Below are 19,173 nucleotides of genomic sequence, written 5' to 3' on the forward strand. Positions count from 1 at the left end.
TGTAATTTATTTTCATTTACATTTTTACTTCTTCCATATTTTCGGCAATCTCCCCTTATGGTAATTACCTCTTCATGTACTATCACCCATTTACGGGTCAAATTTCTCAATAAACAATGTTGTCTTTCTTGAGGTTTATTTCTTTTTTTTTTCTTTTTTTTCGCTTGATTACAAAATACTAATGATTTATGAATAATACATTAAATCATCGGGCATAACAAAAAGCATTTTGAAAATGTCTCTTACTTCGATTTCGAAATGTCAAAAGGATAATAGGTTTTCCAACATTACATCTCAAAACGCGGGGTCTCTGAATCAGCAATCACGATCTAATCAGCATGGAAGTTTCTTCCTTTTTAACACAATCTCAGACAACAGGAGCATCATGGCCTGAGCCATGGATACATCCAAATCTCAAGGGGTTGGAGAGTCGAAATGTTATGAAAACCTTAATTCTCATGATTCCCGCCATTTCACATGTTCATCATACACATCATAAAAGAGGCGATAACCCAAAATGAATCATTAATAAGCACATACATCAATTCAAAACACACATCCACATGAACATACATAACATAACATAGGATTTATGGTCGCTCCTAGAAATCCAATCTCCAACTATACCAGTACAATTCCCCTAGTCGGGATACTTATTGGCCTCCCCCAGTAAGTAACCTTTCCACAAGCACCTTTCAACAAAGTATCTCCCCAGCAAGCTTACTCACCGTGGGTCTTCATAAGAACGTATCCAATAAAATGGTCATCCCGTATAATCGTTATCAACTAGTGAGCAGGTGTACATATCTCACATCTCCAGCTTAGCAACCTATCCCACACGTGGGATAAGTTCCATCAAATACACAAGGTTTCAACATACAACTTTACAAACGATAGGTTGATCATAGGAATTGCAACGACCGGAGGATCGTCAGAGTCCTACCAAGCTTCCAAACGATTGGTTGATCATAGGAATTGCAATGACCGGAGGATCGTCAGAGTCCTACCAAGATTCTAAATGATCGATTGATCATAGGAATTACAACAACCGGAGGATCGTTAGAGTCCTACCAAGATCTCAAATGATCGATTGATCATAGGAATTACAACAACCAGAGGATCGTCAAAGTCTTACCCGATTTAAGTAAAATGATCGAATGATCATAGGAATCGTATGCAAGTTTCACCCTGATGGACTGAAACTAATCAAAGGGGTTCTACCAGGGTTCTACCAAGCAACGACCGGAGATCGTCAAAGTCCTTCCCAATTTTGGTAAAATGATCAGATGATCATGGAAGTTGTACGCTAGTTTCACCCGGATGGGCTGAAATTAATCAACAAGGTATAACAGGGTTCCATCTTAGGTTGGTTGGGATACCAACATAGCGTCAAGGGTTGTTTAATCCTTGATAATTCCCAAGGTGTACTAACCATATGGTTAAAATTAGGGACCCTCTCAATATTTAATCACCTCTTCGCAAGAGGATAAAGACTAGTTGTCATCATCCTCTCAGCTTTAGATTGATTAAATAAGGACAGTTGTCGTACCCCAAATTTTGACCACCATTCTCCTAACTTAAGGTTGAGATCACTAACACGCCTAGAATCGGTATAAGTCATCTAGTCAGTCCCAATGACCTAAAAAATCAAAGGAGGACCATTTTGAATTTTTCCTGATCCATCTTGATTAGCTGATAACTTTTGTTAATTAGGGTAATTTTAGTTAATTAAATTTAGATTATTACTAATAAATTAACTGGAATTTGCAATTAAGTCAACAAATAAGGTTAATTTATAATTAATCTATATTAGGAATTTAGATTAATTTTATCAATTAGGTTAATATTCATTAGTTATATTATTAATAAAACCAATTTAGAATATTGACTAATATCATTAATATATTATAACTAAATTAATTAATTAGCTTTTAATGAAATAATTAGGATAGTTTTTATTTTTTAATCGTATTATCCTTTTAAAGTGTTGATGTTTTGTCTAATGGGTTGGTCAAAGGGTTGACCAAAGCCCATGTTCAGTGGGTCCAAAGGATGACCCACATCCAAATCAGTTGAGCCAAACATGTCTGAATCCACCATTCCACCTGGTTGTGTCCATGACCCGGGTTCATCCCCCAATTCCCCTTTCAAACTCAGAAACCCTAAATGGCACGCATGATTGGGAGAAAACGAATCAAAAACTTCAATTTCAAATTACAATCAATATTTCCAAATTCATCTTACAAAAACATCAATAGAATATAATTACACTTAAAACCAGACCCAATACATCACAAATAATCAGTTACAATTTGAAACCCTAAAACACAAATCAATCAAATAAAATTATAAACTTCCTAATTCATCTATCTAATTGAATTTTAAACCCTATTTTTAAAGCTATATAAACCTAAGGGGAAAATTATAAAAGGGGACAAAAAAAGAGAGGATAAAAAAACCCTAAAAATTGTTGCCCCTGCGAATCCGAACCCCCACTGGAGCTCTTTTGAATCTTGATACTTAGGGTTTTGCATTGAAACCCTAAGTTATCTGAGCTTGACCTCATAGAAGAGTTCCATTCGGATCTCACACCTGCAAAAGAAAGAAGAGGAGATTATAGGGAGATTGAAGAGTTTAAGAACAAGAATCAGAAACCAGAATCAAAGCAAGAAGGGGGACTCAACTTAACTAGGTCACGACATGGAAGGTAAAGTTTTTTTCTGATTCAATTGTGTGTTTAGAAGTGGGCTTAGGGATTGATATTTTATTGGGTGATTTTGTGTTTTGAAGTGTTGATTGGGGTTCAGGGTAGGCCAATTTATGGATCGGTCGAGGTTTGGGGTTGATCTAGGTAGGTTATAGAGTTTCTGGGTTTAAGTTAGGGTTAGCGATGAACCTCGGGGTTCTCGTTTAAAGGTTTTTGGGTAGGGTTCATGTTGAACCCAGGTTTTGGTGGAGGTAGAAGATGAATGTTCATCTTCTTAGGGTTAGGGTTCTTGGGTTGTTGGGTAGAAGGTTGTTAGGGTTCATCTAAACCCAATTAGGGTTTGAAGGGTTTTGGTTAAGGGTTGAAGGAATCTGGAAATTCCATATGAAGATTGAAGTTTCCAGTTGAATTTCAACTGAAAACCAGGGGTCGAGGTGGTTTTTAGGGTGGCTTTAGGCTTTGAGAGGTGGTCGGAGGTAAGGCTCAAAGATAAGAGATAAGAGAGGAAGGAAAGGGAAGAAATGAAACTATCTGAAGGAAAGTCCATTATATACCTCCTCTGCATTCCCTTTGATGTGCACCAAGTAGCGCTCTATGATGCTCTAGATCAGTTGACTATCTCAGTCAACTGATGGTTCCATACCCCACGCCTAGCATACACCATATATTGACTATTCAGCTGGTCCCTTTGTTTTAATTACCTTGACCAAGTATGATTATCCAACGCTCCCTATAAAATCTACGAGGATTTCGTTAGATCAATCCAATGTTTCTGGATGAGAGTCAATCGTTGACTCTCTCCATAAAATCCTTGACTCCAGCTTGGGCTTCGAGTCTAATGGGCCTAGACCCATTGCTTTCATACTCCTCTCAAGGGGGGCCATTGTTATTTTCAACATAAATCACACCCCGTGCCCTATTCATTTTATTTAATTAATTTAACTTATTTTCTTAATAAATTATTTTGTTAATTAATTTTTTTATAATTATCACTTAATCAGTGATTAATTAAAATAATTAATTTTAATAATCAAGGGTTTATTTTATTTTATTTTAAATTATAAAAAAAAACATGTTTTAATGATTAAGGTTTACTAGAATAATTCTGCGATTAATTTTAGGGTTAGTATTTAGACATTATTAGGATTAATTAGGGTTTAATCAAGATCATTTAAATTTCTCTTTGTCGATTAATCATGTTTAGTATGCTCAAATAAAATTAATTATGCATATATATGTCATTTAATTTAATTTCTAATTAAACTAATTATAATATTTTGCAGATTAGTCAATTAACCAAAATCAATGCCACAAATTCAAATTTAAGTCATATGCCCTTGTGCATTGAGGCATTTTAAAAAATCAAATATTTCTTTGTCCCCGATGCGTTGAGAACTTTTAATATATCTATAATCAACTAAGTAAACAAATCTCTTCTAGAAGAACTGCAGTGCTCTAATTCTTCATCTAACATGGAGGCACGTAGGCATAGAGTTGTAGCACTCTAGCGAGTACAATAACCAAAAACCTTTTATGTGTCTAACTTCATTAATTAATCGTTTTCTTTAAACAAAAGCATTTTCTTTGTAAATAAATAAATTAAGCAACTAATAGATAACATAGGCAAACTTTCCATAGAGACACACACTAACCCTAGGATTAGAGGAGGATCTCATTGAGTACAATGGAGGTGAGGGGTGCCTAATATCTTCCTCTTGCTTAACCGACTCCCCAACCTTAGTCTCTCCCCTTAACATTAGGTTTTATCATTATTTCCATGTTCCTTAGGAACAAATAAAGGATGATGGCGACTGTGTGACTTTTTCCACCCGCGATAAATATATGATTGTGGATAAATATAAGGTTAGTTCATTCGAAGCATATGAAGTCACACATGTACCTAAAGAGCATAACAAAAAGGTGAATGTCCCATAAAAACTAGCAAACAATAAAATACCCAACATCAACCATTCTTTCATCAATGAAACACTTGAGAGACTCGACTTCTCCACACTAGTCATTATGGTCGCTATGATAGAATGGACATCAGAACCTTCATGGATCACCACGATCATGGTGTACATATAGTACGAAACTATACTGGTAAACCATATTGAAACTCATCTTATTAAAAGAATAGCATATTCACACTTGATTATAGGGGTGTACTATACAAGAGAGATTTCTTCACTCACCCACCCACACATCTTAAATGTTTAAAGCATGAAGAAGTATATACACCCTCTCGGAGGATATACAATGGCAAAAAAACTCCTCATAAAATGATGCCACTGGACCACGATGGTCAAAGACACCAAAGAGTATGTGATAAAGTGTGAAAGGTTCTGGAAACGCTGAGACATTCACGTAGAAACTCCTACCAAACTCAACACTTTGATTGCTTCATAAACTTTCTTCATGTGAGGCATGGATATATTGTGGCATTTTCCTCTGACCCAGAGTAATTGAAATTTGTTATAATGGGTATAGACCAATTCACAAAATGGCTTGAAGTTTTAGCCTTGGAAAAGATTACAATCACCAACATCCAAAAGTTCTTTAAAAAGAATTTTTTAGCCACAGACAAGATTCCACATTATGTAGTCACCAATAATGGAACTCATTACACAGATAAGAACTTGGGAAACTCTTCCAAGATTTAGGAGTCAAGCACCACTTCACATCAATGGAGAACCCTTAAACTAAGAATAAGGTAGAAATCACCAACCGAGTCCTATTGAAATGACGAAGAACAGGGTTAGAGGGATCCAAAGGAATGTGGGTGAAAGAGATCCCACATGTTCTTTGGGTGTACATTACCATAACCCACTCTGACATCGAGGAGATACCTTTCATACTTGCATATGATACTAAAATATTCGTTCCCGTCGATATCGATGATCTCAACTGAAGAAAAATGCATCTCATCCATGGCAAGGAAAACTCACAAGAGATTTGGAGAGAGCTAGACTTCCTATATGAAAATAGATGTTTTGTCATCCTCACCAACACCACTATCAAGCAAGCCACAACAACCAGATACAATAAAAAATAAATCCTAGAGAATTCCACCTTGGGAATCTTTTCCTCTAAAGAGATAGCATCGACGGAAAGAGCACCAAGAAGGGCATGTTGGCACCAAATTGGGAGATGGTATACATGGTCCAAAAAAGCACTAGCATAGGAGCATACATGATTGAGAACCTTCACGGGGGAACTCATCCCAAGGACATGGAATCCTCCCAAACTTTAAAGATACTACAATTAAGTCCTTTTGATGTTGAAGTTCTTTTGTGTAAATATTTACAATGTAATGTTCCAAAAGAAAAGACTTAATAAATAAGACTTCCACCACGACATCTGGTTATTATTATGTAAATCTTACACCTTCCACACTAGCACTAACCTCAAACATGTAGGTAATGGCACAACAAAAGGAAAATTCAAAGACATCAGGGAAAATCTCAAACCCATGAGCAAACACTAAACTTCAAATTCATAAGTGAACGGAAAGCCAAAGTACAAATTGCTAAAATTGTGCAAAGCACACAGATTAAGACATCAAACCTTGAGTGTCTAGGTGCTTCGCAAAGATACCAAACCTAGAACATATTGTTAGTGCATAATAAAATAACAAATGATTCCTATATGTTAGGTAGCCAATAGAGAGGGAATGCAGTGAAGCTGCCAAGATCGTCGACCTTGAACCAAGTTATCACTCGGAGGCATGGAATGGAAGCACACCCTTAGTCAGGCTCGCTTCCCAAAGATGGTATGAACCAAGTTGTGTGCACCAAGTTGTCATGTTGATTTAAATTTTTATATGTAATTAACCTTTTGAAAGGTAACTAGTTAGACACTATCAAAATTTAAAAATTTAAAAAAAAACAACTAAATTTCATTGAGTAAGTGGGAACATTAAAAGTCCTTACACGAATTATGGAATACAAAAAACAAATCAATAAAGATTCAAGAGCTAGGCTCCAAAGGAACAATCTTCCCATCCACGAATCTCTGATTTGGCTTGATATTGTCTCTCGAGATTTTGGCATCAGTGTAGAGAAGCCTTATCTACCCCAGATTATTGTCCAAACATTCATCAATATTGATAAAAGTATCTCCAATAAACACCTTCAGCTCCTTCTCCGAGTGTTCCTTTTCTAACGCCGCTGTTGTTAAGGCCTACTTAGGGTCCTCCAGAGAAAAAAAATTCTTTGTCATAGCCTCTAGTGCTTCTTTGATAGCATTCTCTTTATCAGTTAAAGTTTACTGGAGCTTCTTAAGAGCGACATCTTTATCACCAATAGACTTGCGCTTACTACGCAATCTTCTTAAGATTGTCAACCTCATCCTTCAAATCCAAAGGAGAACAAAATTTCTTGACATCATCATTGCACTTAGAAAGCATATCAAAGAATTATTTCTTTGATTTTTTAGAAGCTTCAAGGTTTTCCTTTAGCTTCGCGTCCCTTTTAAGTGCCTTTGTAAGGTCATCGACAACCTTTAACTTCTATGCATTAGAGTTCTCCAATCACTGATTCAATGTTCCCATATCTCCCTAGAGCTTCATGGAGGCAAAGGCATCAGTTTAACCAACATTAATAAGAGAGTTAATCACAATGATCTCTTGAAAATGATGGACAGATTCCACGACCATCTCTCGGCAACCAGCACCACCTAATTGGGCCAGATAGTCCGAGTTGCTCTAAAAAATGGTGTTATATTAGTCCATCACAGTCCTAGAAGCTTGGGGTACTTAAGTTTGGTGGAAATTTGGATGAATCGGCACCATCGAGAGTAGACATTGACAATGAAGTACAATGGTCATTATTTCCCAACACTAGCCTTTCTTGACCGAGATTTTTTATATCCCTCTTCTAGACGGGTTCATCTATTGTATGTCTCTTGCCCTTCCTCATAGGGTCATTTCCGTTTTGTTCCTTTGAAAGGCCTTGAGCGGGTGATATAACCCAATTTACCTTTGGGGCCTTTGCATGGAGGGGAACCCCTCCTTCGTGGTTGCGGAATTTGAAATTGCAGTTGGTATCATCTTTTTTATATATTTTGTTAAATTTGATATGCCTGTAATTTGATTTATGGATATTTGTAATTTGTGAGTAATTTCATAATTTCACTTATTCAAGTAGATTTGTATCTTGAGTTACCCTTACATGCAATAAACAATATTTAGACCCATATCAATGTATTTTTTTAGCTTGAACAAGTCAATGGGTTAAGTGTATCTTGAATCACAAGTTAGAAAATATAAAATAAGGTTTTTTTGAAGCTTGATTCGAATTAAGCATTATGTTGACTTGAATCAAACATCAAGTTGAAATTAGAATTCTGCCACCGACTATTTGATTTTAATTAGAGATGTGTGTTATTTGAATCAAAACATTATTTGACTCGAATCACTGGCAATTTTGACTCGAATCATGATATCCATATAACTTTATAAAATAACCATGATTTGAATCATGCTTTTGCTTGAATCGAACCATGAATACCAATCATGATTCAAATCAAAATGGCAACCTCCTCAGTTTACAACCTTGATCAAATTCATTCTTTCTTTTGATTCAAATCATAACCTCATGATTTGACTCAAATATTTTTGTTCTTTTCTTCACCTTTTTGTGTCTAACATCTAGCACCTATATAAATCTTTTAAGTGTCATTTCATAAAAAGGATAATGATGTGATAGTCATTGTTGGTTAATTTTGTTAACCAACATGAGAGGGTAATCAACAAAAAAAAGTTTCACAATGAGATTCTTCCAGGGAGAGATCTAGTGAGATCAATCCATATTTTTTAAGAAGCCTGAGAAAAATCAATGGGAGTTTTTCCTTTCACAAACATTCTTCCTCCTTGATTCAACCTTGTGGAAAAAAAATAGTTTATTGATATTGTGAGATCTAAGTTGTGTTGTGTGAGATTTTTAGGTAACCTTTACCATATTCAATCTTATATTAAGAAACCATTATTGTGGTGCTCAACTCTAAAGATTGAGTGAATGGTTGATTCAAGGTACATTAGGGAATCTATTTTTTTGTGAAGTTTTGTTGTGTGTATAAAAAAATCAATTTTTTCTATGATATCTGGTTATGAATATCCAATAAGAGAATATTTTCTCTATACTCCATGGAAGACTTCAGCGGGACTGAGTAAAGGTTGTTGCAAAATAAAGTTGGAAGTTGTCCAATCTTTCTTATGTAGAACAAACGCTCGGAAAAGGAACCAGTGGGGATGAGTAAAGGTTGTTACATAATAGAAACTTGGAGCATGATTATTGTGTCTAGCAAGATTGTTAGATCAATATCATTAAAGATCTTGAATGTTAGCAGGTTGAGTATTCTATTTCAACAACAGGGAAAGTTAATTTAAATCTATATTGACTAAAGAAGTTTGCTTGAAGTATTCAATTGTTGATTATCCATTGTACCAAAAATAGTAGTGTATTAACTTTGTAAATAGTGGATGACCTTACAATTTTCAATGGTGAAATCATTGAAGAATGGACTAAACTCTAGCGAGGATGAATGAGTCGAAGAACTATAAATATGGTGTACATTTTTCTCCCTACTTCTTTTATATTTCCGCATAATATCACATGTTTTAAATTTGTTTATCTTTATAATATCATGTTATATAGATCTTTACCTTACTTATAGTGCTTTATCATATAAGTTTAGGTATGTGATATATCTAATTTAGGGATGTCAATTTATACATGTTAACGGGGATTCTCGTGGAGATTACGAGGATCTAAAGTCGAGAGTTCCCCCAGGGACGAGGATGGAAGGGGAAATTTTTCCCGAGGACAGTTTGGGATGGGGATCGGGGAATTACCCTTTGCCTCGTGGATCCTTGACCCCGGCCATATTATATATATTAGGTAATGAAGAGTCATTAGTGGACACTGAAAGATAGTGATCATTTTATTTTTTGTTTTATTGTATCGTTTCACTACTAAGTACTCAACCCTAAAAAAGTGCATCCAATACATGTAGTGTACACACCGTCTTCTCCTATTCTTTTTTCAATCTTTTTTGTCTCCTTAATTCCTTGTTTCCTTTGTTCTTATCATCATCACAATGACAAGTACTCTTCTTTGTTCATTCTCATCAATGCAACAACAATCATAATCATGTGTGGCTTTATTTTTGCATGTATGTTGCTTTGGGGAGGTCTTTGTGTGAGATTTATAACTTTTATTGCCTTAGGCTTATGTTGTTGAATATTTATTTTTTTGACAAAAAAAGAAATATTAGCAAATGCTTACATTTTTCTTTTTGTTATTGACGCAAGATTTGTTTTTATTTTTAAAAAATAAAGATGCATAATATATTTTTTTCAAAGGAAAAAATAAAGAAATACTAGTGTCATGGTTTTGATCAAAAAGTATAGAAATTTTATTAAAATTCGGTGTTCGTGGATCTTTGTGAGATCCGTGGAGATCTGTGGGGATGGGGAAAAAAATTCCCCGTAATAAGGATCGGGGATTGGGACGGGGGCAAAATTGGTAGACGGGACAGGGAGTAGGGAAACATCATCTGCACATTCCTTGTCCTAATGACATTCCTAATCCAGTTCATTGATTATTCTATCACATAATTATAGTTATAAAAACTTACTTTTGATTTATTAACCCTTGATATAGATCAATTTTGAGCTATGCACAAAATTGAATTATGATCATCGTTGAATTCTTTGTCAAAGCAACTTCATTTATCTTTGTTGTGTTGGTATTTTATTGTCTCATCTAATATAATATCCCAAACCTTGAAGCATATAATCTGTCAAATCATCCGCTATATTTTTCTTCCGCCTTCCACTTGTGCATCTTTTAATTAAAATTTGATTTGTAAAAGAAAATTCTTTTGACCATTTAATCCTCATATTCTCCCCCAACAACATTATCCTTTACGGTAACTATTTTATCTACTACATTTATTTCCTCCATGATGCCATTGATTTCCACGGCATCTCTGGCGACATGCTCAGAAGATGGAACACGAGCAACGGTCTAGAAAGGGGTGGGCTTTCCCTCCTTTTCTCTTTTCAGTTATCCTAGTCATGTTACTCATACTGTTTGTAAAAGAAATAATGCATTTCATGGTACATAATTTATGACAACTCAACAGGAAAACAATAAAATTATAAAGAAAGACATCGAAATCACTCCTCACCAAAGATCTCATTTTTTCCATTTTACTACTCACATCAAGCAGCAGTCGAGTCTCTAAGAATCAAAGTTTTATTTTTTTGGGTACACCATCGCAGTCAACTTCCATCTCACACTCAAAGTCGTGTACAAACTTTTAAAGTTTCCTATTTAACCTATGTTCCTCTTCAAAGAGTTTGCCTTCTTTGTAGATGTACTTGTCATAGCATTGTGGTCAGTCGAGAGAGTCGCCATCAATCACAGAGATGCCACATTTTTCTCATTGTTACTGTTCAACTAGACCTTAAAGGAATTATTAAAAAAGATGGCCTCCGAGATATCACCACATCTCTCCACAAACACCTCTTCAAGGAGATTGCAAAGTGTAATGTACACAAGGAGGTTGAGGGCGTAATGAAGAAATGTTTATATGTGAATTCATTATAAAAATCAATGTATACTTTACAAAACTTACGACCATATTTCAAAGAGACCATCCCTTTAGACTGGTTAGCGTTAACTTCCTCAAAATATTGAAGAGGTGGAAAGACTTCAAAGATACTTTACTTATATTCACACTAGTATTGAAAAGATTTCACACATGCTCAACTAATAGAATGGAATTGAGAAATGGCACCTCAACCACGAAATCTTTAAAAGACGATGTAACACATCCAAAAAAAAAACATAAAGGTCACACACATCAAACAGACTATGTAGTTGCATATCATTGACAGAGACAAACACCATTGAGTTAGTTCCAACCTGTTCATATCAGTGTAGAAGGATTGGATTCCCAAAATATCGTTGTCCACTCATAAACATTCATCGGTCTTAAAATTTGAGTTCGGTCTAACTCATCTCTACAAAACCGACTTGTAGGATAAAAATTGTCTCCACTTATAAACACAACACAAACTATATCTCTAAACAATGTGAAACTAACTTATAAACACAACACAAACTATATCTCTAAACAATGTGAAACTAAATTCACCCCTTAAAACCCCACACAATGAAGGTGTTGGGGGTTGCAACAAAGACAAGTCAAATGCCGCAATTAAGACGACTATGGACGGATCGGAATTAAGACGATATTTCCAACACACTCCCTCACACTTATGCCTCAATGAGCCTGAAGCGTGGACAATGCGGAAAGATCAACAATTGATCTAAGATAGACTCTGATAGCATCTCAGAATTTGATTTAGACCTAATTCATCCATATAAAACTGACTTATAGGATGAAGATTATCTTCACTTATAAACACAACATATGTCACATCTCTAAACATGGAACTAAATCTACTCCTTCAAACCCAACATAATAAAGGTGTTGAAGACTATAATAAAGACAAGTCAAATGTTACAATTAAGACGACTAGGATCAGACTGCAAGTATTAAGATAGAAATTCCAACAATTAGCACTAGTGGAAAGTTCTGGAGTCAATAACACCTTCAACATGTCTTCATTACTATCATAAGACAAAAAATGACGATCATAAATAATACATATGTTAATTACAACTTTAAAAATAATTTTGATATAAACTATCCAAACAACATATTGATAAGAATCAACTTAATTTTAAGTGTACATCCAAACATAAATCAATCAATTTACAGTCAAATCACTTTTAATAAAATCAATTCTCTCAAACTCAATTCTACCAAATGCAGATCGAAACACACATCTATTTCTTTAATTTATTCATTCAACTCCACTCCCTAAATTGGTATTGTTGCTCCACAGCTGAAGTAACAAGACGGGAATAAATGGTAAACAAGACTGTTATGTTTCCTTTTATAACACAAAATGGTTTCCAGGATTCTCCTAGAGGTTGATGATAAAAAACCCATAATCTGCCTCCCAAATTTCCCCTTGCAAATGATTGCCAATTAACAAGGTGCATCGCAGATGGTGGAAAATTCCAAATCATTCATTTGTTAACAAATGAAGATTCTGCAAGATCAATGGCACGTGCAAGTGCTGCAGCTTTGTTCTCGCATTCTCTCTGCTCATCAGCTGGATCACTGTCAGCCACAATTCCTGCTCCTGCCTGGAGGTGGGCAATCCATTCTCTGCGTTTGTTCACATCCTTGTAGGAGTACATTGTGTCAAAACGAGTATTAGTAGGGAAAACTATGGTCCTCAGAGCAAGGGCAATGTCCATATCACCAGAAAATGATATGCCTCCAAATCCACCACTGTATGGCCCACGTCTTGCCACTTCCAACTGATCAATCAACTCCATGGCTTTAACCTGTTTTACAGCTGAGCTAATGAGAACTATTTAGGAATAAAAAAGTCAAACCAAGACTGAATCTTGTAGTTCTCAGAATGTTTAGGCACAAGTGGAATTGATAATCTGCACCTGCCACCTTTTTCCTTAACAAAAACAATCCCTATTTATCCAACACAATGGATGTCATAAGTGAAGGGGAGTGTCAACCGATACCAGAAACTACACCAGGAGGAAGAGAAAGAAGAAGTGCCTATAGAAACCCAGGGTATAATTTACCTTCGGTGCTCCGCTAACTGTACCAACAGGTAGCGCCGCCCGCAATACATCCCAGCTTGTTAAGCCATCTAATAACTCCCCAGTGACCTGCAAACACAGGCACAATTTTCTATTATCCAAAGATAAGCTTTTGAACTAAATGGAATCCAGTAAAACCAGAAGGGACTCTAGCTTGATTCCCTACTATTCAATTTTCTGGCTCCAATAGTGAACATTGTAATTTGATTACATATTATTCTATATACTTATTTCAAATTATTATAATTTGCATTGAAGAACTTACTGTAGAACTTATGTGCATAACATGGGAATAGCGCTCAATATTCATAAGTTTTTCAACTTGGACAGAACCGGGTTTGGAGACCTGCGCATTCATCTTGTATTAAGCACATGACTAAGACATAAAAAAGGACTAAGAAACACACAATCTGCATACAGTGTAAAAAAATCAGGATCATACAAAACCAAACAGTGTATCAGCTATGGAATATCTATAACCACAGCATATATATGACACTTATAAAATTTTGACTCCTTCAAGAAGGTGCTTGAAATTTGACTATGCACATCAAACAATAACCTTTGCTCAAAAGCCTAGTGAAAAAATGGGATATGAGTGATACAATTTGAGTGAGAAGAACTATTCTTGATCATTAAATCCAGCAAAAACAAAGACGGGTGGCCTTTTAAAGTGGCCATAACACCATTTAAGATTTTTTTTTTACCATCCATGTAAGATCCAATGGTCAAGAAATGATATTCTCATCTCACAGTAAAAGACTCCACTGACCATCCATGTAAGATCCAATGCTCAAGAAATGCTATTCTCATCTCACCGCAAAACACTCCACTGACCTAATATGTGCGAGTACACTTTTTTGGTAGTGTTTATGAGCAGCAAAAAAATTCAGTTATGAGTGGTTTAAGAGTCTAGGAGTAATGTCGGTTATTATTCGTGTAAGGCTAAGCTATCTTTCTTTTTCATCTCTGTTCATGACATTTTGTTTGCATTTAGATCAAGTATTTCTAGTGAACATTAATAATGCAAGAACTTTCTATGAAATAAAAGATGATAAGCCTAGAATTGAAAATAATCTACCTTTCCAACATCATTTCTCCCCAAATCAACTAGCATTACGTGCTCTGCACATTGCTTTTCATCATTCAAAAGTTCTTTCTCTAACATGATATCTTCTTTTGGTGTTTTCCCTCTTCTAACAGTCCCGGCAAGAGGCCGATTGGTGATTTTTCTCTGCCAACAAAGATATGAAACACTTATTAATATATGTTTTATCTAAAATGAAGTTCATAATGCGAACGACATGCCTTGTAAAGTGGAAGAAGTTTATGAAAGGACTAATGAACAAGAACAAGGCCAAGTATAATTATATCTGAAAATTATTGATATCGCTAGAAAGAAGAGTAAATTATAAAGCCAGTTATTTGATTAATTGTTGCACAAGGTTACCTTCTTCACCCGTGTAAGAATTTCTGGACTTGAAGCAACCAAAATACTCCCTCTGGCCTGATACCATTATATATTTCAACAAGTTAACCTTTGAATGCATACTTGAAAAAAATTATATCAGACAAAATGGGCAAACCTGTAAATAAGTCATATATGGACTAGGATTAACAATTCTCAGTGCCCTGTAGACTTCAAAAGGGTCTGCAAAAGTTCGGCGCTCAAACCGCTGACTTAGCACAATTTGAAAAATATCACCGGCCAATATGTGCTCTTTGGCCTCCAATACTGCCTTCTTGTATTCCTCATTTGTCATGTTTGACAGTTCCAGTTTAGGACCAAAGAGGCTAGTGATTAACTTTATTGAACCTGCAGGCAGCCTTGGGCTGAAATTGAAAACAAAAATTGTAGATAAAGATATGAAACTGAACACATAGAAAAGTCATCCCTAGCCTTGATTTAGAATGTTAATACAAGAAGAAAAAATGGGGAAAACAGTTTACTCACGCAATTATATCATGCACCCTGGATACTAGAGTTTCCAGCCTGTCCATTCCATCATTGAGGGCTTCTTCAGCAGAAGAATAACGATCTAACCGAACCCAATGAATCACAAATGCTTTCTGGGTAGAACAAAGTCAAATAAGAAAAATTGGAATACTCTTCTGGACCAAATCGGTAAATGATTTCAGTTCACACACAAACAATTAAGTCACATATTGAACCAGAACTTTCTTAAATATGAATCAAGTAATCAACTCATTCAGATACCACGTGATAAATATAAAAGTACCTTCTCAACATGGTCAAACACAATGACATTATCATAAAGGCCTAGATGAATATCAGGAAGGCTTCTGTCATCTATGGGGGCATTAGCAAATGGAAGTTTCTTCTTTTCTACATAGCGCATTGTATCATACGAGAAATAACCCACCCAACCACCTGCAAAAAGAAATCGATACACAGTCAAACACAATAACATTTATAACAAAAAATTTGAGGTTCATCATAGCAATATTAAATTTTCTCCTAGAATGTTGAACTGAACAAAACAAAAAATCCTCCCTAACATGTGAGGAAAGTATTTTAGACCATTTCATTTTTAATTTGGAATATGAAGGTACACTTGTAAGTTGAAAAATAAATCAAGCATAACCAATATTCACTTTGTGAAGGTACAGTCCACTCATTACAGTCAACATTAAACCGCAAAAAGGAAAGAAAAGCCAGTAGAAAATACGAAAGGAAAGATAAGAATAATGAGCATAACATCATCGGTGAATCTGGCTTTTCATACACAACAAAACTATGAGGGCAAATTCTTCGATGGACCACTTTGGCAAACCACTTTGATTGGTAGCAAAGTGATCCATTGTGGACCAGTGGTTAGAAATAGTTTGAAAGTCCAATACAACAAACGACACCCTCCGAAAGTATAAGCTCATATTTCTCCCTTCCAAAAGTAATTTGACCAATGTCCATTTGTCAAAAACAAGGAAAATGAATATTTGTGCTTCAAAACTCAACTCATACTCGTTTTTCTCATGTTTGTCAATCTGGCATCAATCATGTCATGTCACCGTCTTATCCGTGAGAACAATGAGGATGGCGAGCTTCAGCTTCTACTTACGAGTGGCTCATCGTTTCAGGCATTGTGTAGCCAAGACCGAGTGTTGGATCGTAAATCTTACTTGCTAAGGATGTCTGAGAGTAATACGATCAGAGAAAGATCGTTTTCGTTGGCGTGATAGATCGAGCTTTTTGAAAACGTGTTGGGGCTTTTTTTTGTGCCAGTACTAGAATTTTCATGCTTTTGTGTGTATGTCTGTGTATATATGTATGAAAATGAAATTACCATTTTTCTCTTCAGTAGGATCTTACGTTCCGTGCTAACAATCTGAGTTTCACGGTCTTTCACAAGCCAACCAATCCTACTTAAGATCTTGTGCTTGACTACATTAGTTTCAGGTGATTTTTAAGTAGTGGTCCACCATGGAACCCACCAACATTAAGGCATAATCACACACAACAAACAGAAACACCACACATAGTAAAATTATAGAATAAATAACAATTAGGATTGCATTTCATATACCACAAAATGCTTCAGGAAGATCATCCATGAGTTGAGGCTTCCACTTCTCCATAATACTTCGAGGAATGGCCAAAGGATCCAGTGCAATCTCCTCCGTCTTTAACCCTTCCTCATGGTCCATTACAGTAACCATATTCTCTTTCGCCACAATTTCCATACACGGCTGAGCTCCAACCACACTATACCTTCCCTAACACAATCAAACAAACACACGACATTTTCACAACAAAATCATCAAAAATTGAAGAATACAAAAAACAAAAAAAGCATCAACAATGAAGTAGTTTACGGCACTAGAAATCTGAAGACCAGGCTCAGCTGCCTCAAAGAGAAAGCTAGGAGCATCTCTGTCGTCTTCTTTGACCAAACACCGGTAAGCAAGAACCGGAGTGAGATGATCGGAGAATATGCAACGGTATAGTGGAATCAAGTTCCCTTTCTTCGAAGCTTCGATAAACTTCCCTGCATTGTCAACTGAAAAAACAAACCGTTTCAGATAAAAAGAAAGGTGAAATGTGGAATGAGGAGAAAATAGTAATTACCTAGAGGAAGAGATTGAGCGGAGCATCTGATTGGACGGTAGTTCGACCTGGATCTGGAAAATAAGTTGATAGGGAACGGTGCGTTTGCGGAGGTTATGGCGTTTATCATCGCCGTTCACTGACGGAAACAAGCAGTTACAGTGTTCGAGTGAAGCTTCAGTGCTATTTGAAACTGAAAATGAAAAGTATAACGAAAGCTACAGTGTAATTCGTTGACAAGTGACGATTTTGACACGTACCGTGGAACGTGTGACGCCGCCTTTACATTTTGGTTGGTTGGGCTGGGCTATCCGTTTGTTTTTGGGTACTATTATTTGCACCTTCCCTATATGACCCCAACACATAGAAATCATGTTTAATGTGTTTTTTTTTACCTAAGTGAGAACTAAAGGGGTTAACGAGGGGTATTCCAAATCGAATCGGTCTAATATAATTGAATTAAACCAAATTCAAAAATTCAAAAAGTCATTTTTGGTTCGGATGTGTTTGAGTCATTTTTAATAGAATCGCACGGCTCGGTTCGATTTGCGGTTTGTATTTTATCAACCGAACTGAATCAAATCAAAATGCATTAAACACGATAATGAAAAAGCTACGCTAACGTGATTATAGTTAAGGATCATACAAACAATAAAATTTAATCAACTTTATCCTATAAGCAACAATCGAATTAAGCAAATAAAAGTAATCAAATTAAGCAAACGATTTTATAGGAAGAATTGAAACGAAATCGAAATTAAACTGAAATTTATAAAAAAAAACTCAAAGTGGAATTTGAATACAACAAATCATCTCCTTGGAAATTAGCTATCCATATGACTCAAATGCCCTATTTTATATTTTGTGAATGCTGAATAATGAATCATAAAACTATTAATTTGTTTGAATAGAGCAAGGGAGTTCAGGCCTAATAGCACCCAACCTGAAAAAATACAAAACCAGCCCAAAACCTACGTATTTTCTTAAGTCTGGATTAAAAACAAATTATGCGACACTTCTTTACTCCGAATTTGCTTCTGACTTCAACACAAAACTTGTAACTTATGATCTCATCTTTCTAACTCATATTAGAACGCGTCAGTCCAACTCTTGTAGCTCAAGTTGTGACTTGCACATCGAGAAGGTGTCAAATAATTGTTTATTCAGAAAATAAGCACTTATTCAGAAAATAAGCAGAACTGAACTTAACTATCAAAAACCTATTAAAAGAAATTAAAATAATATGAGAAGTCATATAAAAGTCTTAGCACAAAGTAAAAATACAATGTATTAAAATACACTGGTCACCGATAATCATTTTTACACGAATTACGAAGCCCTAACTTTCTCATTGCACTTAGGGAATACGTATGCATAAGATTTTAAAACTTTGGCGAACACACTAATAAAAAACGAACATTTTTCTCTTTTACATTTTTTTGTAAATTTCTTCTAACGAACAAATATTGCAAACATTCCTTTAACAAACCCTTAACCCTAGCCTATTAGGTGGTTTCTGTTGTGTATAACGGATGTGAGGGATGCAAATATATTTTCTTCGCATAACTGACTCCTGAACACAAAACTGGTTGTGATGACCATGTTTTATTTCTTTAAGGGCTTTATCTGTTAGTGCATGAGACACTTTTGTGATAAGAGAGAGAGAGAGAGAGAGAGAGAGAGAGAGATTG

At 35.5% G+C, this 19,173-nt stretch overlaps 1 protein-coding gene across 1 annotated transcript; it reads right to left on the reverse strand.

Annotated features, from left to right (window-relative positions):
- Window positions 1-12,423: 12,423 nt before the first annotated feature.
- Window positions 12,424-17,735, reverse strand: LOC127092191 (anthranilate synthase alpha subunit 2, chloroplastic). The gene is made up of 11 exons (XM_051031017.1): window positions 17,504-17,735; window positions 17,251-17,435; window positions 16,962-17,151; window positions 15,657-15,808; window positions 15,371-15,486; window positions 15,003-15,249; window positions 14,867-14,923; window positions 14,498-14,650; window positions 13,682-13,762; window positions 13,399-13,485; window positions 12,424-13,140 (listed from the first exon to the last, which is right to left on the reverse strand). Exons 1-11 carry the CDS (start codon window positions 17,610-17,612, stop codon window positions 12,817-12,819), a joined length of 1,701 nt encoding a protein of 566 aa, XP_050886974.1. The 5' UTR covers window positions 17,613-17,735; the 3' UTR covers window positions 12,424-12,816.
- Window positions 17,736-19,173: the final 1,438 nt, after the last annotated feature.

The sequence above is a fragment of the Lathyrus oleraceus genome, chromosome 6, assembly GCF_024323335.1.
Source record: "Lathyrus oleraceus cultivar Zhongwan6 chromosome 6, CAAS_Psat_ZW6_1.0, whole genome shotgun sequence".
Taxonomy (NCBI): domain Eukaryota; kingdom Viridiplantae; phylum Streptophyta; class Magnoliopsida; order Fabales; family Fabaceae; genus Lathyrus; species Lathyrus oleraceus.

Coding starts and splice junctions, on each gene's coding strand:
- LOC127092191 (XM_051031017.1), bottom strand. CDS start 17,612: ATGATAAACGCCATAACCTCCGCAAACGCACCGTTCCCTATCAACTTA. Junction 14,651..14,866: donor TTCTTACACGGGTGAAGAAG/GTAACCTTGTGC, acceptor CTTTGTTGGCAG/AGAAAAATCACCAATCGGCC. Junction 13,486..13,681: donor TTATGCACATAAGTTCTACA/GTAAGTTCTTCA, acceptor CTGTGTTTGCAG/GTCACTGGGGAGTTATTAGA.